At 33.0% G+C, this 26,196-nt stretch overlaps 1 protein-coding gene and 1 long non-coding RNA gene across 2 annotated transcripts; one reads left to right on the top strand and one right to left on the bottom strand.

Moving 5' to 3' along the window:
- Positions 1-973: 973 nt before the first annotated feature.
- Positions 974-2,286, bottom strand: LOC126888466 (uncharacterized). Its single transcript, XR_007699564.1, has 2 exons — positions 1,899-2,286; positions 974-1,777 (listed from the first exon to the last, which is right to left on the bottom strand). It is a non-coding gene; the product is annotated as an uncharacterized LOC126888466 (long non-coding RNA).
- Positions 2,287-2,314: 28 nt separating this feature from the next.
- LOC114329697 (protein odd-skipped-like) lies at positions 2,315-19,899 on the top strand. The gene is made up of 3 exons (XM_028278882.2): positions 2,315-2,589; positions 6,172-6,631; positions 14,698-19,899. Exons 1-3 carry the CDS (start codon positions 2,559-2,561, stop codon positions 15,107-15,109), a joined length of 903 nt encoding a protein of 300 aa, XP_028134683.1. The 5' UTR covers positions 2,315-2,558; the 3' UTR covers positions 15,110-19,899.
- The last annotated feature ends 6,297 nt before the right edge of the window (positions 19,900-26,196 follow it).

Here is a 26,196-nt window from a genome sequence, read left to right as displayed (position 1 = left end):
TCCATTTTTATTGAAAATGGTAGAGGACTTCGGACTAAATTAACAACTCTGACTCTAAATGTTTCTAACAGCTACTTTGATGTGATCATATTTACTGAAACATGGTTAACACCTGATACAAGCGATGCTGAAATTGGTTTATTTAATTACGATATCTACAGCATCTAGCGATGCTAAAATTGGTTTATTTAATTACGATATCTACACACAAGACCTGACACAAGAATCCATTAATTTCGACAGTGGAGGTGGTGTGTTAATAGCTGTTAAAGAAGTTTTATCCCATCAGATGTTTCTGCTGGACAGGTGTTTGTTCAAATGAACAACAAAAATCATATTGACACCAAATGAGGATGCTATAATGGTAGATAGACTTTTTTATAAAAAATGAATGCATTGAGAAGAAAATTGAAATAACAAGACTTGCTTCAGCAAGTGTAAACATTGAAAGAACTATACAATGGCTAAAATCTTTAAAAATCAAAGTACAAGTTACTTTATTCCTATTAAATAGTTTCCTTATATGAACTTATATAAATATTATTTGAGGTATTGTTAATCTTTTTATAACAATACTTAGTAATGATAAAAATTAATTTATGTGTACAGTAGAACCCTGATTGTCCGTGCTCCTCGGGGTCAGATGTGGCATGGATAATTGAAATTTATTTCTTATATAATAATATAATACATATATACGTATATACATACATATGTACCTACCATAAAAAGATAATAGAAAAAATGAATCTTTCATTACGAGTCTTCTTCTTGGCTTATAGAGTTTCCGTCGAGTGAATTAAGGTGACGCTATTTTGATAAAACCTCAAAAATGCAACTTCAGTATTAGAAAACCATAGCACGGATAATCAGGGTTCTACTGTATATATTATCTGAATTCACAGATGATATGAGTGTAGTCAAGTGTGAATATTCTTTTCAAGTAAAAGTACCTGTAAGAAATAAAACAATCTTTTAAAACAAGTTTTTTACTTATATAATTGGAATAAAACTGATAATACATTGTAAAAATATACCTCTACCAAAATTTTTAACATTTCTTGTATAAATTCTACATCAAATGGTACTTTAATAAGAAGTGTGGACTTATCAAATGGACAAAAAACTACAAAATAACATATTTGTAGTCCTGTAAGTAGCAATTGCACTTGTCCATAAATACATATGATTTTTCTTTAACATAATATTGTTTTCCCTCAATTATGCATAAATATTTAAGGTCACGTAAAATTGATTGCACAGATTTTGTTTTACCTGCCAGAGGACAGTTTATTTCTAGACATTTTCCGGAAACAATTCCATTGACACTGCCAGTCATACTTAGAGTTATTTTTTCATACATATTTAAAGCAACTGATTCATAATTTTTTCCCACGGAAGGGTACAGGATTTTCTTTAAAATTGGAATTATACAATTGGTTGACTTTAAGTGGCCAACTTAGGCTTTTATTTTTATCATAAGTAAATAAATGGCAATAAATTGTCCCAGTTACTTGCAGTCACGTCAGCTTTTTTCATGCTTCTCCAGTTTGGTTTAGCATAGCTAAAGATATTTCAACAGAGTTACTGCAGCTTACTTCAACATTATTTGAGTAAAATAGAGCTTAATCATAATTTAGTACAATATCAGTAGCCCATTTATCAGCAGACTGGTAGGACTTTATTGTTGACTATGTTGTATTATTGTTTTTGAAATTATCCCCACTGTTGTTTGATGTCTGTGGTGCTTAATTTTTTCAAATTTTCCATGGTATGCCTGTAAGCAATAAAAAAGAATTATAAACAAAGTTGCAGCGAAATGGTTCTTTTATCAAACCATTATGTAATCACTTATCGAAAAATATATAGTAATGTGCCAATTATATGTTTGCATTTACCTGAATTTCCAGCTTTACATGTACAATTACATAGGTACAAACATTTTTAATATCAATCATTTCAATTTAAAATTATAATGGTTTTTGGTGGGGTTGTCCTTTCAAATTGCCCGTTTGAAGGCACAATCACTGCGGTTTTCCCACTAGATGATAATATTTCACAAGTAATAATACGGTTGGAATCTAAAATTGCTTTCCTTTCTACTAACTACTAAGGTTCTTTTTCTTTTAAAATGTGTTTAAAATATCCCTATCCTATCAAAAGTTGTCAACAACATAACCAAACATAACAAAGCTCATCATACAATGACAATTGACAGTAATTGATAGACGTATCTTCTCATATTTGAAGATGTGGCAACAATGGATTTCCATAAGAACTTTAGCTCTTCCTCAAAACTGTAACGATTTCGCCCTTCCTAGAGTTTTTCTCGCAGGCGGCCAATCACAGAGCGAGAAACAAAAACGAAAGGCGGAACCGAACATCGGCTACTAGATCGACCAGTGGCACCAGTAGGTAGCGTAGATATCAGTTCACTGTAGTAAGTTGTAACTGACACTCGCTATTTTAGTATAGCCACCGCTAATCCATATATACAGAGTGTTGTAGAAATTTACGTGTTCGTGATTGTTGTGATTTATGGACAGTTACCTTCGGAAATGAATCAGTTTTTAGAGTGCGACAAGCAAGGTATGTTCGTGTTACGTAAGTTTTGTACTTTTTCCCAAATTTAGAGATTATTAAGTAGTCCATTGTAGATAACAAATGCAGTAGATAAAAAGTTCATAGCATCATTCTGCTGATACTTTGCAATACATTTTAACGCCTATTTCATACTATATACTTACTTAGTATTTATCTGCTGCTACAATGGGCTAGTAGGTATATTTATGTAATGTGCTTTCTCTTTCTCTTTTTGTTCTTTGTTAACTGATGGTGAACCATTTCATCATGATGATCACTAACTGTATCAGTAGGTATTATACCTACAATTATTGTGTTAATTATTAAGTAATACTCTGTAGATAAGAAATGCAGTAGATAACTTTATTAGTAGTAGGTAAAGTTCTATAGCATCATTCTATTCATAGTTTGAATTTGCAATAAATTTTAAGGCCTATTTCATACTGTCCTGTCTGTCCTAGACAGTATTTATCTTCTACTACAATGAACTATAGATATATATGTGGTACCAGTACAATATTGCTATTTGAACTGTGCTTTCTCTTTTTGATCTTTTGGTATAACCGTTAGTGAACTATTTCATCATGATGATTAATAAAATTAAGTTCATTTCAACATTTGTTTAAATTCTTATAGGTATCAAAATTTATAAATATAAACTACATATTTCTAGCCAACTAAATGTTATTGTTATTGCAATAGTAGATTTTGTTTCTTATAGTGCAAATGCAAATATGTTCTCAAAATATAGATAGGTACTTACTTCCTGTTCAGAGGTATACATATAAAAATGGTATTGCGTATTTCTTTTACCTGTTGGACATTAATTATTATCTGGTATTGCTTACATTAATGTCTTTTCTTAGTGGTCACTGAGCCTAGACTACTCCATTAAGAAGCATGTTTTGCTTATTATGTTTCCTGCTCTTTTATTAAATTTTCAGCATTATAGTTCTTCGGTATTTCTCATTTTGTTTCCTTGGGAAATTTTTATATGGTAACTCAACAAGATTGTGCATCAATTTTTTGGTAATGGTAATAAGATGTTCTAACAAATTGTTATAACTTGCACTTCAACTTCTCTTATTATAAATACTTTAGTTTTTTGGTGCGACGACCTAAAATGTAGGTCCATACTCAGGCGCGGATACAGAGGGGGGGTCAATGGGTCCTTAGACCCCCTATTATATTTAGTCTATAAATAATATTTTTGAAGTTATACTTCTTTAGGCGCGATTAAGAGTGAATTTTTATTATTCTGGGCGCATGCGCACACAGACAGTATGTATTTCATTGCTAATCTTTGAATTTTGAAAAAACGTTAAATACTAATTAGTTAATTCCATATGGTTTACCATTTCCTTTGTAAAACTTTCATTAGCCGCTTTCATCTTATCTTTCTGTCCTATTGTTCTGTTCGCTGTTATGGTCATGAACTCATCTTCATCCAATTTCCAATTTGAAGTATGGTACCTATTATATATTTTCTTTTTTATCTTTAAAGATTCTAAATAAGAATTTGTTTCTTAGACATGTAGGAGTTTTTGGATATATGTGTGTTTTTTTATCTTTATCTTCTCTGCATCAGCACCAGCACGGAAATGCTGCTCAGCTCGCAGAACGAAAATGCTGCGCAGCTGCAAAGTATTGTATCATTCAACGTTGCGTTTGTTCTTGTTTTCTTTTTATTGTACTCTTCAATAATTCACATGTTGTTCTTTGTTCCTTCTTCAATTCTCTATATATGTTAATATATTCCAGGTCTCTCGTATTGTATCCACAAAGTTGTATCCAGTAGTTTTCCAGTTTGTCGGTCTATCTCGTCAGTGATCAGCCGAGTAGAGTCACTTGATTTCATACATAGGCGTAACCAGTGGGAGGTTTTGGGGGTAAACCCCCCTTCCCATTGGCATGTACTTTGAGCTCTATACGCTTAACACCATACCCCTCGGAGACCTTCCAGTAGTTGTAAGCCCCCCCTTTCCAGTAGTTGTAACCTCCCCCTTAGGATTATCCTGGTTACGCCTATGATTTCATATGACTTGGTGACCAGAAGATTACTATAGATATAGTAACATTCTCTAGATATAGTAACATATAGATATAGTAACATATTCTACATTCAAAGTTAGAGACACGCCGTAGATTATTAACCTCCTCAAGAACATCTAATTGTGCTACTGGCTGCTAAAAGTATTTCTTTTATCTTAGTCCTTCTTAGTAACTAATCATCTTCAACACCACATTAAATGTGTTAGTTTTTCTGCTGTATGGTGTTCTAATGATCCAGGTTGTGAAGACACAACTGAATATGGAAAAAACAATATTTAGATGATTGATTGTACCTAGTGTTTTTTGTTGTCACCTAAACTCTGCCATGTAAGGTTCTACCTACAATTTCCCAACCAATATGGTTGATGTCATGTGATGCCAGGGGTTAATCTGGAAATAATTTTAACATCCTTTAAAATCGGATAATATAATGTAACCCCAACTGTTTAAAATCAATTTAAGGGTTTTTACCCGTACATTTCGGTGGCTTAAAGCTGTAAACCTGTGATAACACTGATAATGGAATATTGATTCCGAAAACGTTTTGTTGTGATACAGCCCTTTTTAGGGATTTTAAATATACCTACCTTTTTCAAGATAAGGTTTTTATTTTTTCTAGTATTTTTTCTTATATGTATTCTTGTTATTGTTTTTTTCTTATTTTTGTGAGGTTGATCTGCCCATGTGTGACGTACAATTTCTCTTGACAGTTCCCTTCGATATTGACAATAGGTGACAACATTTTAAGTGTCCAACTTTAATTCTCATTCTTCCTCTTTAGCCCATTTCGATTCAACTTTGGACATAGGCCTTCCCCAAATCTTTCCATACCTGTCTGTCCTTGGCTGCGCTTTTCCAGTGAGTTCCTGCAGCTTTTACCTACAATATCGTCCTGTCATGGCATCTGAGGTCTTCCTCTTTTTCTTCTTCCTCTCCACGGTCTCCAGTTTTGTATTTCAGCATTCCATCTTTTATCTTCCTGTCTTTCGTTGTGGCCCGCAAATCTCCACTTTAACCAGAGAACAAGGACCACAGGTGGTCCTTGTTCTCTGCTTTAACCCTGTTATACATGTTCTGTTACATTTTTTACTTTTTTTCTCTCTCTTATCCATTTGTTTGATTTTCTGCCTTGCAGTTTTATTCCCAACATGGATTTTTATTTGAGTTATTTCTATTTTGTTTATGTTGTCCTTTGTTAATGTACATGTTTCTGAGTCATACGTCAGACGTTAATTCTCATTACCCGCTCTTATTAACCTGTTTCCACTTATTGGTGATTCTAATTATACGCTCTTGTTACGTTACCTTCCATTGCCATAGATCCATTAGTCCATTAGATTTTCAGAAGGAGAAGCAAAGCCAAACAATAATTTTCCAAATTTCACTTTTACCCTTATACACAGAATTGTTCAAAATTTGATATAAGTACCTATAGGTATAATTTAACAATTCCTACAAGGTCAACTAGGTACTGTAAACAGTAATGTGCGTGTATACGTTAAAACAAGATATAAATATGTATCATTTTCTTTCCAGTACCTCCAAGAGTCTACGACTTCGCCCAAATAAAGCAGGAAGCAGATAGCACGTCTCCATTGCTGACGCCACCACATACTCCTACATACTGCACAATGTCTCCACCATTAGTAAACCTCCCATATCACCAAAATTGGTACCGAACAGAACCCATCGAACCAGCATTTTCGACGGTGCACTCCTATAATGCAGTTTTCATGAACCATTGGTTCCGAAACGCAGCGATGTACCACGGTAGAGACCAGTTTCAGGATATGAACATACCAAACAGACCACCAACTGGACCAAAAACGTTAGGCACGAGACCGAAGAAGCAGTTTATTTGTAAATACTGCAACAGGCAGTTTACCAAAAGTTATAATTTGTTGATTCACGAAAGGACCCACACAGATGAACGGCCCTATTCTTGTGATATTTGCGGGAAAGCGTTTAGAAGGCAGGACCACCTTAGAGACCACAGGTAAGGTTTTATCCTAATTTAACAATAGAAACTAGCTAACAAAACTGCAACCATTATTTGCTCAGTATATCGCCTTACATGTTTGACTTCAATGTAACAAAAATTTTTTCACCTATCTCCATTTTTGTAGTTTTGATATTAGAAATATTGTAAACCGGCAATATCTTTGTAGAAGAATTACTGCCACATCACATCATCATCAATATTGTAACCTTTTCAAGCTATTTGTGAAATTCTGCTTTGCCTTTGCTTGGATTTTCCAGTTGGCAACACCGATTTTCTCAGCATCCTGTGTTACCCTGTCTATCTACCTCCGATTTGGTCTGTCCCGTCTTCTTCTTCTTAATCCCACCAGCTGCATTGTTAGAATCTTTTTCGGCATATTATTCGATTTTGTGTCCCTACATGCTCTGCCCGCTGCAGACGGTTTAGCTTCATTCATCTTCTTGAATGTGCCTATCCGTGACAAATGTTGATTATCATCATGACAATCTTTATCTTACCTGAAGCAGAGGGCAATAGTTGCACAGATGTTATATTGAAACAGGTTTTAAGGTTCTTTAATCAGGCTGTTCTTATTCATGGACCTCAACTTTCCAAATATTTTTCCTTGCATGATGACATGTAGGAGGGCATATCTGGATTCATTTCGCATAATGTGTCTGAAGTATTATAGTTCTTCTTCAATATTCTGAGGACCTCCTCATTTGTGGCTCTCAAATGCTTTAATTTTCTGCACATATCTTCGTTTAAAATCCACGATACAATGCCATAAAAAAACAGAGACGGCGTGCATCCCAGCATGCTTACTTTTATACCAAGAGTGTGGTTGTGGCTCTTGAAGAAGGCTCCCATCCGTTTGAAGATGGATCTAGCTTTTCCGATGCGCGCTCTTATTTCTTGGTTGTTGGTCCAATCTTCATTTATTATGGTGCCGAGGTAGTTGCAGTTGTTCACTTTTTCTTCAGGGGCTGAGTTGACATTCCGTTATCTATTTCTTGCTAATGACCATAGGCTTTGTCTTATTTACGTTTACATTAAATCTATATTGTTGACTTACTATTCTAACTGGGAAATAAGCCACAATTAATTTAAAAAGTGATTTTATTTTCCCAGTTAGAATAGTAAATTACATTAATACCACAAAGAAATAGCTTCAGAACAATATTGTTGATTGTAATACGTGATTTTAGTACCTTTCTTTCAAAAATGTTGTGGTTAGGGTCTATGCCTCTGATCCCTATGTGAAAACGGGATTGTTCTTATCGCAGCATATCTCGCAGAGATCCATTATAGGATTGGGTATAAGAACGATTTAAATTTATATGTTTCTTCTTCTTCTTCATGTGCCATCTCCGTTACGGAGGTTGGCAGTCATCATAGCTATTTTAATTTTTGAGGCAGTAGCTCTAAATAGTTGTTTTGAGCTGCATCCAAACCATTCTCTCAGATTCTTCAGCCATGAAATTCGTCTTCTTTCGATGCTTCTTCTGCCATCTATTTTTTCTTGCATTATGAGTCGCAGGATGCCATACTTCTTGCCCCGTATTACATGTCCTAGATACTGTAGTTTTCTTTCTTTAATTGTAAGTTCAACTTCATTCTCTTTACCCATTCTTCTCAGTACTTCGTTGTTCGTAACTCTATCTACCCAGGAAACCCTCATAATTCTTCTATAGGTCCACATTTCAAAGGCGTTAAGTCGTCGCATTGTCTACATTTAACGTCCATGATTCCACGTTTCCATTATATCTTTAGGAGTGTTCAAATTGGTTCATCTTCTTTTAGTGCCTATTTGTTTCGACTATTGGCGATCATTGTGGCTATAATTATTTTATTAACTGATGATTTAAATAGATTAGTTGTTGTTGTGGAGAACCATTTCCTCAGGTTCTTTAACCATGATATTCTTCTTCTCCCAATTACTCGCTTTCCGAATACTTTACCTTGAAGAATTACCTTAAGTAATCTGTATTTAGTGCCGTTTCTCATTATATTGGTATTGGTTATAATCTCCTATTTTACATACAGGTTATACTCAGTTCATTGTCAGCATTACCAAGGCTTTATGTTATGTCCTTGCCTCTGTTGTTATTTTTTTCCAGAGTTTTTCTTTATCATAATGTTATCTTAGTCTCTTTTTTAAGTCTTTTAATCACATATTACGATTGTTCTTTATTCGACCATCTGTTCTAGGTCCTTCTTTTCACTTCCGTAACTTAACAATCCCAATATTTAAATTTGTATTTATTCATCTTGCGATTTGTTTTTGTTACGCTGTTTTGTCGCATTTGTTATCCTCCCTTGTTAATTATTTTTTGGAGTCATGTTACACATTTTGTTGTATCTGTCTGATCTGCGCTACTTTCAGTTAAGTTGCGAATCTTTTATTATGATTCTCTTTTTGTATTATAGCTTATCTCTTTCCTATGTAGTTCAGAGAAATAAAAAAAAATATCCTGTTGGTGACACAACCCCCTCCAGGCCGAAACAAAATTTTTTGAGTAGTACGGACATCTATAATAATGTTTCCTGCATACGATTTTAATGATATACATAGTTTCATAGTTATAAACAAATGAAGGTCAAAAAACGGTAAATTTTCGCTTTTCTCATCTATTAGCAAAAAGTTAAGCATTTTAAACAAATTTGAGAGTAAGAGACTCATAAATCGTATAAAAAACTTCAATATGGCGTTCGCTGAATATGTCTTTGGTTGCTTAGAAAATTGCAAAATAAATCATAAATTTTGAGTTTTTATAAATATTTATACTTATTGCTTAAATAATACCCTAAATTTCAAAGCAATCGGTAAAATAGTTTAAAAGTTATTTAATTTATTTACCTATCCCAAATTCATTTTTCTGCAACACTATAAGTCAGGAAATGATGAAGTTACAGTAATACTTTGGATAGTTTATGAAAGAAGAAGATTTATACTATTAATTTAATTTAAAAAAATGCAAAAAATAATTCTACATATTGCAAAATTATTTTGCAAGAACATGTGAATTAAAAAAGAGGTGGCTAACATCGTCCCTAATTGTCCAAGGAGAATTGTTATTCTTTCTAAATGTGTATAAAAATTCAGTCTTTCTTAATATGAAAAAATAATTTTTCTACGGGTAACGGTTAAAAAGTTATTCTAATTGTTTATAAATAACCAAAAAATCGACATGTTTCTGCAAATAATTTTACACTGTCTAAAATCACTTTTTGTCATTTTTTTTAACTAAGTTAATGGTATAAATGTTCTCTTTTCATAAACTGTCCGAAGTATTATTGTAACCTCATAATTTTCTGACTTATAGTGTTGCAAAAAAAATGAATTTTTGATAAACAAATTAAATAACTTTTAAACTATTTTACCAGTTGCTTTGAAATTTAGGGTATAATTTAAGCACCAAAAGTCTCAGCATTCCGTATAACAAGAAGGTTGTAAGTTAATTTTTACATAAGTTATGAATATTATTTATAAAAACTCAAAATTTTATGATTTATTTTGCAATTTTCTAAGCAACCAATGGGGATAGACATATTCAGCGAACGCCATATTGAAGTTTTTTATACGATTTATGAGTTTCTTACTCTCAAATTTGTTTAAAATGCTTAATTTTTTGGGTAATAGACGAAAAAAGCGAAAATTTACCGTTTTTTGATCTTTATTTGTTTATAACTGTGTATATCATCAAAATCGGCAGTAGGAAACATATTATAGGTTATTATTATAGATGTCCATACTACTCAAAACATTTGGTTTCGACCTGGAGGGGGATGTGTCACGAGAAAAATCTTATTTCTCTGGACTATACAGGGTGATTGCTTAGTAGGGTAAAGCTCAATAGCTCCGCTATAGTAATAGATAGCAATAAAAGTTAATAACAAAAATTTTAGCCACCTTTGAGCTTCACATTACAAAATTAGTTAGAATGTTACAGGGTGTTCGAGAACACAGTGGCAGACCTAACTTATGTTTTTTTTTTAAATAGAACACCCTATATTTTATTTTATATTCGAAATCCTGTTAACTTCTCCATCACAAAAATATGAAGGTTTGTAATGTTATACAGGGTATTTACAAAGTTATAACCAATTTTGTATGAAACTCAACTCCCTGTATAAATAAAAATAAGCACAACAGCAATGGTTTAGTAATCCCATATTTTTTTATTTATTGTCAAAATTTTTAAGAATTATTGATATTGCTAATTTTCTTTATATCAAATACAGGGTGAGTCAAAACGCAAGTACATTATTTTCTCAGTAATGTTAAATGGAACACCCTGTATTTTATATCATTATTGAAAAGTAACATTAACGTACTTTAATTTTTCCTATGCCCAAATGTATTAGTTTTCGAGATATTTTTGTTTTTCAGAGCAAATTATTTTAGGTGTTTAAATTTATCTAAATTTTAAGTAAGCCATGCCTGCATTGACAATAATTGACGATTACCGATTATCAATCCGGTAATCAATGTAACACTGTAGCAAATAAAGAAATAAAAATAATTTATTAGTAATACATTTTACAAACAAAAACACAACCACTAACTACATGCAACATTTTTGAAACAATTAAAAACTATCTTTTTATGTAAATGCAACAAATAAACAAAGAAAATTATTAGTAATAAATTTTACAAAAAAACACACAAACACAAAATACAATATTTTGTGAAGACAATTAAACACATTTTAATAAAATATTTTTAATATTTAATTACATAAGGTGTTCAAGATTATCTCCTAACACATTTATGTACGCCTAAAAACGATCATTGAATGAGCTACTTACTCTACGGAGTATTTGTAAATTAACATATCGAAATACACTTTGTATTCTATTTTTCATCCCATCCCTTGTTGTTGGAGGTATTTTATAAACTTCATTACTAACGTAACCCCAAAAAATCAGTCCAGTTTATTAAATTCTGTGAATAAAAATGAAAATATCTCGAAAACTAATAAATTTAGACATAGGGAATGTTATCTAACAATTAAAGTACGGTAATGGTACTTTTCAATAGTGGTATAAAATACAGGGTGTTCCATTTAAAATTACTGAGAAAATAATGTACTTGCGTTTTGACTCACCCTGTATTTGATACAAAAAAAATTAGCAATATCGATCATTCTTGAAAATTTTGACAATATGTTAAAAAATATGGCATTAATAAACCGTTGTTGTTTTGCTTATTTTTATTTATACAGGGAGTTGAACTTGTTACGATTTTCATATAAAATTGGTTATAACTTTGTAAATACCCTGTATAACATAACAAACCTTTATATTTTTGTGATGGAGAAGTTAACAGGATTTCGAATTTAAAATAAAATATAGGGTATTCTATTTTAAAAAACATGTTTGGTCTGCTACTGTGTTATCGAGCACCCTGTAACATTCTAACTAATTTTGTAATGTCAAGCTCAAAGGTGGCTAAAATTTTTGTTATTAACTTTTATTGCTATCTATTACTATAGCGGAGCTATTGAGCTTTACCCTACTAATCAATCACCCTGTATAATATGTTCTGCTATTATACATTCTTACAGGTGACTTATCCAGTGCATTCTTCGTATTTTTGCATAATTCGCTATAGAGGGTCCTTTGTAATATTGATACAACTCGTGATTGAACCTTATTCTCCACGTGCCATTGTCGCAGATAGGTCCTAATATCCTTCTCAATATCTTTCTTTCAAAAGTATTGATAATGTTTAATGTCTTGTCCAGTGGCGGCTTGTCCTATGAAGCAGGTGAGGCAGTGCCTCACCAGTATATCAATCGACTATTTTCGTTATTTCGTTATTTCATAATCAGTTTTTTAAATATAATTTAGTTTTTTTAAATCTCCTAAATAACTTTATTTTTATGAAAAAAATTAAAATCGGTACGGCCCTGACTCTTTATCTTTGTATCCGTCTTCCACGTGCCAGTATTATATGCATCATGCATCTCATTCCAACTTTCTCAAATCATTACAGATGAGGCTTGCTTCAAACCTTCTTGTCTAGCATACTCTACCATTTCTTAAAATGGGACAGTAAAAGCGGCAAAATTTGAAAAATGTGCCACCAATTCTGGGAACGAAATTCATCCATCCCTGAGGCACGCCTCAACATGTGTTTTTTAGGTATGAAGTTAACTACTTGACCTTGCTTCCCTTTTTTGCTATGGACACTTGTATTGTAGTTTTGTAAAGTAGTTTTAGATATAGTTTTATATTAGTTTAGATTATGTTTAGAAGATTTTATCAATGCCAATTAAATAAATAAATAAAAAATTTAGAAATCATGCTTTTTTTATAATAATTTATTTTTTTATAAGCACGCTTTTTATAAAAAACATAAAATAAAATACCAAAAAAACGAAGTTTAACCCTTAGTTTACTTTATAAAAATCAATCTTATAATATAACAGTAATTTGCTTACTTGCTTGTTTGTGTTTCCCTATATTCAATACATTTACAATATAAGATTGTTTCTAAAATGAAGTTATCACGTGTTTATGGGTATATTGTTTGCATACAATAATTTCATTTTGGCAACTGATTAACATTAACAGAATCAGTTGTCCGTTGTTGTCATGTAGTAGGTATGTAAAGTTTGCTTAATATGGCTCTGTACAACGCTGATGAGACCAAGGAAGGACGAAACATCTGATTCATATTGGTTTGATATATACTTTGATTCATATTGGTTTGATATATTATAGTAATTATTTTTAGCTAAAAAACAGCTCCTGTGAGTGTGAACCTGTTGGAGGCTTAGTGCTTTCGTTGATATTCTTTTGCGAATAAAATTGTTATTTATTATTTTAATATCGTTTGCAAGCATTAAAATAAATACGGCGCCGTTCTGTAGACGCCCTAACGAGGGTTCGGCCAATAATCCCCGGACAAATAATCCCGGACAAAAAATCCCGGACAAATAATCCCCACAAATTTTTTTGGAGAATGGCAATGTTTTGAACGTAGTTATTCAAATCAGAGTGAGCAAAAGATTTAAGCAAATAATATTGGAACAGGATTCTCACAGCGTTACCTCATTCCCCATATCTTCCACGATTTTTGAAAAAACTCACACTCTTGTTACATAAAATTTGAAGTTTTCGATATGGAATTGGAATTCAAAATAACTCTATACACTGAGGCTGAAAGCATTTGAGTCGATCGCATTCACGGGAAAACTTTAATCTAGATCTCGAGAACTAATCGGCAGCAAATATCTCTTAAGGATTTTCTGTCCGGAATTTTTTGTGGTGATATTTTGTCTAAATAATTTGTGGATATTATTTGCCCGGGATTTTTTGTGGGGATTTTTTGTCCGGAGATTATTTGTCCATGGATTTTTTGTCTGGGGATTTTTTGTCCAGGGATAATTTGTGGGGGATTTTTGTCCGGGATTATTTGTCCTAGCTTCGTCCTAGCGTTATGACGTCACAAAATCGACCTTCCGGCCATTAAAGAGAAGCTAACCATCATAATAAAATTCCTCAGGTGTAGTGTGCCTCACCACTTTCTACTATCACGAGCCGGCCCTGGTCTTGTCTTCTGTGTCATGGTCCATGTTTCTACGCCATATGTCGCAATTCGTCGTATTCCGTTTTACTTTTACTGCCATATGGCAATCTTTAGATTCAAACACCTGCGATAGTGTGCTTTGTTAGCAAGCATTGCCTATCCTTCTCCGTATTTCCTCCTCGTCCTCACTGTCGTCCACAGTTATCTTATCTAACCTTTTTGTTATTCTTTAGGACACTCTATTTTAAGACAAGTGTTTTGTTAGACCTTTTCTACTACCACAAACTACAGATATTATTTTTTTCTGCTATAGGTTTTTGCCCTTAAAAAGGAAATGTTTGGGCACTCCACAGCTCCCTGCATAAGGTTCATTATTTATTGTTATAATAATGCCTTATGCACACCTGAAGATGAGGTTAATTTTTTCTCCGAAATTTTAAATTATTTCATTGAAACAAAGGCTCGGAAATACAATGTTAATTTTCCAATATTGTTTGTTATCTGGAAACAAATTTTGTATGTTTGTTTCTTTTTGTTTCAGATACATCCACAGCAAGGAAAAACCATTCAAATGCAACGAATGCGGCAAAGGTTTCTGCCAATCCCGAACCCTAGCCGTACACAAAATACTCCACATGGAAGAATCACCACACAAATGCCCAGTATGTGCCAAATCGTTCAACCAAAGATCCAACCTCAAAACGCACATGCTGACCCACACAGACCGACCCGTAGAATGTATGCTGTGTTCACAATTTTTCGTAAGTTTCACAGACCTCAAAAGTCACGAGATTTCCCATTGTCAAGGGAAATCTTATGATTTACAAATTCCTAGTTTAGTTACCGCTACCACTTCTTGTTTAGATTTAACTAAGAAAAAAGTTAGTGAAGATAGTGTAAAAACTACTACTGTTAAGTTAGGGTTTTCAATTGATGATATTATGAAACGATAAGTAGCTGGGTTTTTTGTTTTATAACAGGTTTCCTTAAACGTAGTTTTGAAGGAGAAGTAGGTGAAATATCTGCATAAAACTTAAAGAGATGTCAAATATAATTAAAGTTTTTGTTTCAAAAAGATTATACTAAATTAAAGCATGACTAAACACCTAACACGGTAAACTGAAAAGTGACTAATGTCTTCCTCAACATCTTGCCTTAAAATAATATTAACAATGTGTTATAATACTGTTCCTTTAGCTGTAGGGCTTAAAAATCTTACACTTGAATAATCTATCCATCTTATACTCGAACCAGAATATAATTGGATCGATAAAAGTATGAGTGAAGATCGCATAAAAATACATATATATTGGGCGTTGCAAACAGAAAATTTTGGGGATGTGCCCTCAGCTCTCCTCCGTTTGTGCTTGAAAGATTGCACCTTGCCGCAGATCTCACCTGGGCAATATATACGCACATCGACTATGTTGAATTCAGATGCGGTTAAGTGCGTACCAGGTCTTCCGTGCTAGGTGAAATCTAAAAAATCTCTCCCTGATGCAAGGTGTTCTCGTATTTGGTTTAGATTCCCACCATTTATGGATCCATTAGGAGATATTTGAAACTAATGGCTGCCGTTCCTATGGAGATTTTCATGAGCACAGTCGAGCACAGCATCTTTTATGTATCGGCAGCGTCAGCAACGTGTTGTTAAGGATATTTTTATGTTCTTTGATCAGAAGGTTTAGTCGGCAAGTGTGTGGGGGTGAAATGTCGCTCTGCTCTGCAATGATAGCCAATGGGTTCTCAATCGCAACTCCAGAGCGATTATTCTCATGGTGTTATTTAGGTGGACATCATTCTTTTGAACGTGCGACTGTTAATAGATTATATTGGTGCGCAATATTCAGCTACAGAAGAAACAAGAGCTAAGCCAATGCTCTCAATGTTGTGCCGTAGAGCTTCTGAAAGATGTTATTTCTGGTTTTTAGCCTCTCGGCAACTGTACTTAGATGTTCTCTAAAGCTTAACGTTCTATCCAAAGTTATGCATGCCTAATAAGTATTGTGGACGTTTAGTGTTGTTGAGTGGTCTACCTATTAAAGTCTTCAGTTTTGAAAGTAACTTCCCATAACTTTTAGGTCTTCCGTCAGAATTTCCTTAGCTTCTTCTATCTAATGATTTTGTTATAATATGTTATTATATGTATGTAATATTTTTTGTTATCTTATGTTGGCATAGCCAAACTCAAACTTTATTGATGTCGCTGTCGGTATTATCTGTAATGGAAAGGTTAAAAATCAGTGGTGCGAGTAACGAGCCTTGTGGCAGACCATTTCTTAGTTTTCTGGGGCTGCTTGTTTCTGATTCCATAATTACTTGAAATATTTTTTCAGTGAGCATATTTTCTATTAATCTGGTGGTGGTAATAGCTTTGAGGATTATTGGGCTTATTCTGTTAAACTTCCAAGTATTTTATACATTATAGACGATAGAGCAAATATTGGACGACACTTTTTTGAGTAGTCAGGCAGTTACCCGATTTTGGTATTGCTATAACTTCTGAATGTTTAAATTCACATGTGATGCCGGTTTAAATGATATTTGTGAAGAAATGCGCTAGCCAGGTTTTGTGTATTTCCCGCAATTGAGTATTAATTTGGGATGGATGCCGTGGAAACCTGGAAATTTTCTTTTCTGGGAATTTTGATTTCAAGGTTTTTAAAGTTTCGTGTATTAAGTTGATCTCTGGTCGCTCTTCTTTATATTAATTCTTCTGGTTACGTCATCGTAACAATAGTAGACGCTACTGAGTTTTTGTTGACAGTTGCTTTCCTTTGTTGAAAGCTTTTTATTAAAAAGTTCCAATATAGAAAGGAAGAGAGGAAGAAATAATAGAAAAGAAAAACACCAGAAATAGCAACAATAAAAAAATCATATTCGTCTGAGTTCCACATGAAAAGAATTTTTACGGAAGTGTGGGTATGTACCTAATGCTTAAATGTATATGATTATTTCCATTGTCATTGGAAACATCTTGCTTAAACCGATATCAAGAACTAAATACTTAAAAAAAGGTAGAATGTAAGCCAGATTTAGCCTTAATAGTGAAGAAATATAGTGGAACACCGCATCTCGCCAGGCATGTCGCTATTTGTTTTTCAGTATGCGATGGTCGTAGCGATGGTAGTAACAATGTGCCAGCGACCTCGATTTTAAATCGAGGCCCTCGACCTCGATATTTGACCCTTTGCTTCGTTATCCAACGTATTCGCTTCGTATCTGCTTAGTGTACAGATAGCGAATGATCGATAACGAAGCGAAGGGTCAAAAATCGGGGCCCTCGACCTCGATTTTTGACCCTTCGCTTCGTTATCGAACGTATTCGCTTCGTATCTGTTTAGTGTACAGATAGCGAATGATCGATAATATAAAGCGAAGGGTCAAAAATCGAGGTCCTGGCGAGGTTCGATGCTTCAATATTTCTAAACTTTTTTATTGATTTCATTATATCAATTATAGGTCTGGATCCCGCGTATGAGAAAAAAGTTGATTAATAGCAAGCTGAAAATTTGTTAATAGCCTAAAGGAGCCTAAAGGTCTGACAAACTTTGATATATGGGAACACTGGAACAGGGGAAGTTTTAATTGTGGAACAGGTTAAAAATTTGGAACGGTCATACCACGAAAACGGCATATTTATTTTGTCCGACAGAACAGACTTAAACTCTCCGAACAGAGATTAAACTCTCATGCAAAAATCAGACTGCTATTTATCACCTGTCATAATTCCTGTCATATGACATATTCTAGATGTTCCACTCATTAAAACGCCCATTTGGTGATAAATAGCAGTCTGATTTTTGCATGAGAGTTTAATCTCTGTTCGGAGAGTTTAAGTCTGTTCTGTCGGACAAAATACATGTGCCGTTTTCGTGGTCTGGCCGTTCCAAATTTTTAACCTGTTCCATAATTAAAACTTCCCCTGTTCCAGTGTTCCCATATCTCAAAGTTTGTCCGACTAGACACCCTTAAGCTATTAACAAATTTTCAGCTTGCTATTAATCAACTTTTTTTTCATACGCGGGATCCAGACCTATTATGAAAAACCGAGATTGTTCATTTTATTGGATACATAGTAAGACTTCATTTAGTTTAGTATATATAATTAACATTTTTATGCAGATCTTTCTGAACCCGTCATTTCTCCTTAAGAACCCTCATTTTACCAAAGATGTATGTATTTGTCTACCTCTTTAGAGACTGAAAAGGAACTAAAAATGTTACCTTTGAGTAGATCTCATACTTAAAAATATTAATATATCTGTTAACTGTGGATACATGAAAAGACCAACAATTTTCCAATTATAATCAAAGTATTAATTAATAATATTAAGTTTACCATTTAATTGATTTGTTTGTCTGTTCATATCTTCGCATTTTAGTTTATAGAAAAATTTTGTTATAATGTATGTCTTAAAAAAATTATAGGAACGCTTATCACAGAATATTAAACCATATTCACTAACTATATAGTGCAATTCAACATTTTTCAACATCCATCGTAACATTTGCATTTCAGTTACCTCTATCTTTTTTTCCTGAATTTTCTTCACCGGACCACACTTAAGCCAAGCGTCCACAGATCCGCATCGTACGCAACGGATTTTAGTTTGCCTTACAATGATTGCCGATAATGCGATCCGTACGATGCGGATCAGTGGACGCGGTTACATAAGTTTCTGTACAAGGCAAACTAAAATCTGTTGCGTACGATGCGGGTCTGTGGACGCTTACCTTAAACCGCCGTTGTCGTACATCAACGCAGGTCCCATCACACTCTTGTATATCTTTCCTTTCAGCCCTTTCTCAATTTTTTTATCACAGAGTACTCCGCTCATTCGTTTCCAGTTGTACCCTGTAGGTAAGTGTCCAGGCTCCATCTAGTGTCCATTTTTCCGTTATGTAGGAGCCAAGGTATTTAAATTCTCCTACTCGTCATAGTTCATAGTCACATCTCCAAGCAATTCTATGCCACCAACCATTCCTGTTTCTCCCAACTAGATATATTTCGTTTGACCTGCTAACGCTAACCTTAAGTCCTTCTTCTTCAATATCCCTTCTTCAACCCTCCAACTTTTTCTCCAATATTTCTTTGCCCTCATCTACTAACAGGATACCATCAGCAAAGAGCATTGACCAAGGAGTCCTCTTCCTCACCTTCTCAGTCACTGCATCCATAATAGGATTAAATAGGTAGTGACTCAGTGAACACCCTTGGGAGTTGTAGAAAGGGATTTGTCTCTACATGAGGAATGTTAATATAATAACAATTTCTTATACCATTTAAAGTTAAAGGCTTCATACTCTGGTATTTCTTTGGTGGCTCAGCTTGTGATCAACCAGTTCTAAACACTGATGATGATATTTTAAATATCTAAAACGTTCTGTGATGTAGCCCTTAAAGGAGTTTTGATAAATGTTGTACATTTTATAAATCGTTATTCGTTGTGGATTTTGCAAAAAGTAAGTTTTCAGTTTTCCAATCCTTTTTTGTTACAGATCTGTACACTTTTGTACATTTCGCTTAAATTAGAGATACTGGTTACAGAAAAATGTAGTTTTTTTTGTCTCTGAACTCTTGCAATGGTTCTGTAACGAGAAAAAGTTATAGTATGTATAGTATATTGTCATGTTTTCCTATAATTATTTTAAGTGTAATATATGTACATATTTTAAGTTACTGTAGTTTTAAGGTGAAAAAACATTTTTATTTTAAATCAGAATAAATATTTATTTCCGACTCTTATCTATTATTTGCTTTAAAATTTAAACTCTCTGTCTCACTCCGTCTCCTCATAATGACGGCAAATATTTGAAAGGATATTTACCTAAAGTGAAACGTAAGGAACTATGGCGTCTATATCTACAAGGACTTCTAAAAGTACGAATACTACGATGTATTGTTGCTGTACTGATACTGAGTAGCAAAAATATGTAAGTGAAGATAAGGAAGAACGAAGTTATTCATTAGGGTTAAAAGAACAAAGGGGTTTATCTGTTGTTTACCATATGTCTATGTATAAGTAGCAAACCTTCAAAAAGTTCACCAATTAAAAAATCATTGAGTACCTTTCCAATTGCACATCTGCTCTGCCCGAGAGAAGAATGTGGCAGAGGAAACATGCTACTAAAGCTGAATCATTACACCAGGTGTAAAACACACGGAGATTGGTCTAAATTTGGCGAAGGATCCAATGCAGGAGTTTGTAGTAGTGGTAGAAAGTTAAAAACTTCTACACAATTCATCATCCCATCCTACACAACACAAATTAGCAGCCTACCATACGAGTAGCATGATACATAGACTGACAGAAATTCCCATGTCAAAAAATAACTTCGAGATAGAACTGGACATCATTAAACAATTAGCAGCAAACAATGGCTATAACGAACAAACAATTACAACAAAAATCTTCTGTTCTATCACATATACTGGCAAGATAACAACAAAAATAGCCAGATACATAAAAAAGAAAGGAATAATACCAGCTGTCAGAACTAACAACAATTTAAGCAAATATATTAAGAACAATAAAAGCCGAAAGAGAAAGCAACTACAGAGTGGTGTTTACAAACTAACTTATGGTGACTGTCCGAAAACTTACATCGGTCAAACTGGCAGAACCTTTGACAGACGGATAGCAGAACACAAAAGGGCTTTCAACAATAGAAAAACAGACACTCCTACATACGCACTTCAACTTCTAGATCATAATCATTCTTTTAATGAACAGTTTCAAATTCTGCATATTCAAAATAAAGGCCTTAAGCTATCTTTATTAGAATCTATGGAAATTAATAAATTGAAAAATACAGATATACTTTTGAGTGACCAACTCGAGACAAACAGCTCCCCACTCCTCAACATCTTCAGTTAAAGACTTTAAAAAGCCTTACACATAGTAAAGTAAACTAAATCACTTGAGAAAGGCACTCTGCCGAAACAGCTGTAGTCACATAGGTGTAGGTAATAATTTTGTGGAAGTATGGAAAACAAACGTTTTCTGTGTTTTGTTGTTAGGTAAAAATTTCTATTTCACCTATGGCTTTCATTCCTAAGCCTACGACTAAGAATATCAGCTTGACTGAGCGGGAAAGATACTCCATCAAGATAATCAAGAACTATCTGAAAGTTCTCAAAACCAAGTATCTTTCCTATTATAAATATGTTCCTGATAAGGTACTTGAGAATGACAACTATAAATTATATTGATTCCTTATAGTATGGTATAACTAGACCCAAACCCAGACATCCAAAGTGAAAGGTATCCTCCAACACCAAATTGTTCTATATGGTCCACATAATGTTCAGAAAAAAGTCACACCATTTTGAGCGTCGGGTTTGGGGGGAGAGGGGGAGAAATCGGTAAATTCGTAGTTTTTTACTGGGTGTTTTATCTCTTTTGCCACGTTTTTCGTCATTATTTCTAAAACTATGCAGTTTAGCATGAACAACCTTCTATACAAAAATATTCTACATAAAATTTGAAATAAAAAAGGCCCTATGCAGAATCCTTCTAAAATGAACGGTTCCAAAGTTACGGAGATAGTATATTATAATAGGTCCACAAAAGGCCTAACCCGGACATCAAAAGTAAAAGTTTTCCTCCAACACAAAATTGTTCTATATGGTCCACATATTGTTCAGTAAAAAGTTACACCAATTTGAGCGACTGATTTGGGGGGGAGATGGGGGAGAAGTCGGTAAATTAGTAGTTGTTTTACGTTTTTCGTCAATATTTCTAAAACTATGCTTTAGCGTAAATTATGTTCTATACTTAAAATTTTCTACATGAAATTTAAAACAAAAAAGGTCCAATATATAATTGTTATAAAATAATAAAATCAAAGGTTCCAGAGTTACGGAGGGTGAAAAGTGGAGGTTTTCGATACTTTTTATATTTTTTGGGCAATTTATAATATTATTACTGATGAAACAAATTTTTTTGTAAATAAAATTTGCTATTTCAGTGGCCGATGGTATGTTAGTGATAAGCGCTTGAAGAAACGTCAACCTCGCCACCCGAAATCATCATCAATTGTCCAAATAATATAAAAAGTATCGAAAACCTCCAGTTTTCACCCTCCGTAACTCTGGAACCGTTGATTTTATAACAATTATGTATTGGACGTTTTTTGTTTTAAATTTTATGTAGAACATTTTTGTATAGAACATTTTTTACGCTAAAGCATAGTTTTAGAACTATTGACGAAAAACGTAAAAAAACTACTAATTTACCGACTTCTCTCCCATCTCCCCCCAAACCGGACGCTCAAAATGATGTAACTTTTTACTGAACAATATGTGGACGATATAGAACAATTTGGTGTTGGAGGAAAACTTTGGACTACTTTGGATGTCTGGGTTAGGCGTTTTTTTGGACCAATTACACTATACTACTTCCGTAACTTTGGAACCGTTCATTTTAGAAGGATTATGCATAGGACCTTTTTTATTTCAAATTTAATGTAGAACATTTTTGTATAGAAGATGGTTCATGCTAAACTGCATAGTTTTAGAAATATTGACGAAAAACGTAAAAAACTACGAATTTACCGATTTCTCCCCCCTCTCCCCCCAAACCCGACGCTCAAAATGGTGTGACTTTTTTCTGAACATTATGTGGACCATAGAGGACAATCTGGTGTTGGAGGATATCTTTCACTTTGGATGTCTGGGTTATGCCATTATTTATATCAATTTTATCATACTATTACTGTACTCACAGACAAAGCAGTGACAAGTAATAAAATTTAAAATTATACAGGGTGTTTCATTGGTAAAGTAACATACGTTAACTGTAGAAAGAGGATACTCAGGCGGTCTCAAAAATACCATACTTAATGGGTCTTACTCCATTAATAACAAAGATACTGGGTGTTTTATCTCTTTTGCCATTTTCTTAATTGGTTCACAACTTTTTGACCACACTGTATATTTATTTTATATTTGGCACGCAAATATCATTTAAGGCGTACAATAAATTAATTTATTTACAATTGTAAAAAATCCAGGGCCGGCTTAAAAAATATTGGAAAAATTTTCCGACCCCAAAACAACACCCTGTACATTAAATTTTTTTAAAATGGATTTTTCAGTTGGAAAGAGGATAAAAAACTAAATTCAGTGGTATAGTTTGAATTTTCGGAAAAATGATTTTCTGGTGGAATTTGGAATTTGGATTCTGAAATTAAGTGACTTTAAGGGCCGGTTGTTCGAACGCTAATCAACAATGATCACTATCAAATATTTAATTACTGTCACCAAAACTGTCAATGTCAACTTTTATTGGGTTGCTGAAAACATAATTGATTAAAATTATGAGATTAGTTAATCAATTAACATAACAATTAATAATAATAATAAGAATAATAATAGAGTTTATTTGTTGCAACTAATACATAAAAAATAAACCCGATTTCTCATTGAAGTTGTTAGTCAAATAGACTACAACTTGTGCGTGAGGGTTAAATTTTGATTAAGCATATTTAATAACATTAATTTATCTTATAGGTTAACAAAAAGGAATCAAATATAGTCTTTTTTGATCATCTGACTTCAATTTTGGGCTCCTCATCTCACCTAATTCAGTTACTGTAAAATTTTGTTTATGGGACCTCCGAAAATCTCTCATAATGTTCAAGAAAGTATCGCAAACAATTTCCGATGGGATTCTTCTGACGAGCTTCGTTTTCTATGAGAATTATAATTACTTTTTGAAGGTGTTTTATCCATTTTTACCATAATTTTCACAATTTAAACATTTTTAAGTGACATTTGTAATAAATAATTTTTGACATTTTTGAATGTTATTATTAACATAATTGATTAAGTAATTTCATATTATGTTTTCAGCAACCCAAAGTTGACATTGACAGTTGGTGACAGTAATTAAATATTTGATAATGATCATTGTTGATTAGCTTTCGAACAACCGGCCCTAATTCAATTAATTTAATTACAATTATAAAAAATCCAGGTCCGGATTAAAAAATATTGTATAAATGTTCCAACCCAAAAAACACCTTGTATATTAAATTTTTTTAAAATGGATTTTGCATTTGAAAAGAGGATGAAAAACAAAATTAGTTGTATACTTTGAATTTTCGGCAAAATGATTTTTCTGGTAAAAATTTGAATTTGAATTCTGAAATTATGTGAATTGCAAAGCTCAAAGTAAAATAAATTAAAATATGACTTAATTTTAATTAATACCATTATTTAATCTAAATTGGTAAAATATTAACATTTGCACACGTAACAATAATTTTTGATGACCCCCTCTGGGGCTCAGTGGTAAGAGCGCCTACCTTTGGATCGAAAGGTCCGAATGGTTGTGAGTTCGAATCTCACCAGGGTCAGAAATTTTTCGTTTATTATAAATTAATAAATGAAAATAGTTTCTGTCCTTGTGGGATCGGTACTCACCGGAGGGACCGCAGACGATCGGTTACAATTAGCGTCTCTTTGCAAAGATAATGATGTCCAGTTTGCAATGTAACAAGACACTTACTCAACACACATAGTACACAGTACACATGACGCTAGGTACCTAACTACAAAAATTTACCGTACCTACGTATAAAAAAAAATTATGGTGGTAATTTTGAATAAGTACTTTAGTTTTGAATAGTGATTATGCTGCAAATATTCGCTGTTTTGTTATAATTTTTAGCTATTTTGTTGATTAAAGTGATGTATTCTTTATTGACCCTTTATTATTTATTCATTATTTAAAGATGAATATTCGCCAAAAACTATTTTTCACACATAATAAAAAACACTAAAATATTGACATTTTACCAATTTAGATTAAATAATGGTATTAATTAAAATTAAGTCGCATTTTAATTTTTTCTACAAGAGCTCTCGCAATTGACATAATTTCAGAATTCAAATTCAAAATTTTACCAGAAAAATCATTTTGTCGAAAATTCAAAGTATACCACTAATTTTGTTTTTCAGCCTCTTTTCAAATGCGAAATCCATTTTAAAGAAAATTAATATACAATGTGTTGTTTTGGGTCGGAATATTTACACAATATTTTTTAAACCGGACCTGGATTTTTTATAATTTTAAATAAATTAATTGATTGGACACCTAAAAGAATATTCGCGTGTTAAATATAAAATCAATATACAGTGTGGTTGACAAGTTGTAAGCTGTATTTCAATTTTTTTCTACTTAGAGCTCTCGCAATTCACTTAATTTCCGAATTCAAATTAAAAATTTCACCAGAAAAATCATTTTGCCGAAAATTCAAATTATACCCCTGAATTTAGTTTTTCATCCTCTTTTCAACTAAAAAATCAATTTTAAAAAAAATTTATGTACAGGGTGTTGTTTTGGGGTCGGAATATTTTTTCAATATTTTTTAATCCGGATCTGGATTTTTTACAATTGTAAATAAATTAATTTATTGTATACCTTAAATGATATTTGCGTGCCAAATATAAAATAAATATACAGTGTGCTTAAAAAGTTATGAACCAATTAAGAAAATGGAAAAATAGATAAAACACCCAGTATCTTTGTTATTAATGGAGTAAGATCCATTAAGTATGGTATTTTTGAGATCGCCTAAGTGTCCTCTTTCTACAGTTAACGTATGTTACTTTCCCAATGAAACACCCTGTATACAGTAGTTCATATTAGATAATAAAATAACTATTAGACAAATAACATGTAGGTATTGATGTGGCGAGGGCGAGATCTAACGAAAATAATTAATCTGCTTGTCAATTAATATAAAGAGTAAATCCGTAAGCATAGACAGATCTATAGGTATAAAACAAAAACAGGTATGTATACCTAGCTAGGTACAAAATAATGGAGACAATGAAAAGTGAAGAGCCGATAACTGTAATTTGTGAATTGATGGAATCAGTCCGAAGAGCTTCCCTAGAGAATATTAAACGGCGTAATCTTTGTGAAACTCTCCGAGATTATCCAAGAGTGGTATGCACGGTAGACTCCCTTTATAACGAGAACTGAAATGGCGGACTAAATACCTCGTTGTGCGTATCTCGTTATAT

This window comes from Diabrotica virgifera, chromosome 7 (genome assembly GCF_917563875.1).
Source record: "Diabrotica virgifera virgifera chromosome 7, PGI_DIABVI_V3a".
Taxonomy (NCBI): domain Eukaryota; kingdom Metazoa; phylum Arthropoda; class Insecta; order Coleoptera; family Chrysomelidae; genus Diabrotica; species Diabrotica virgifera.
The sequence above is the reverse complement of the archived record's forward strand: the minus strand, read 5'-3'. Positions and strand labels throughout refer to the sequence as shown.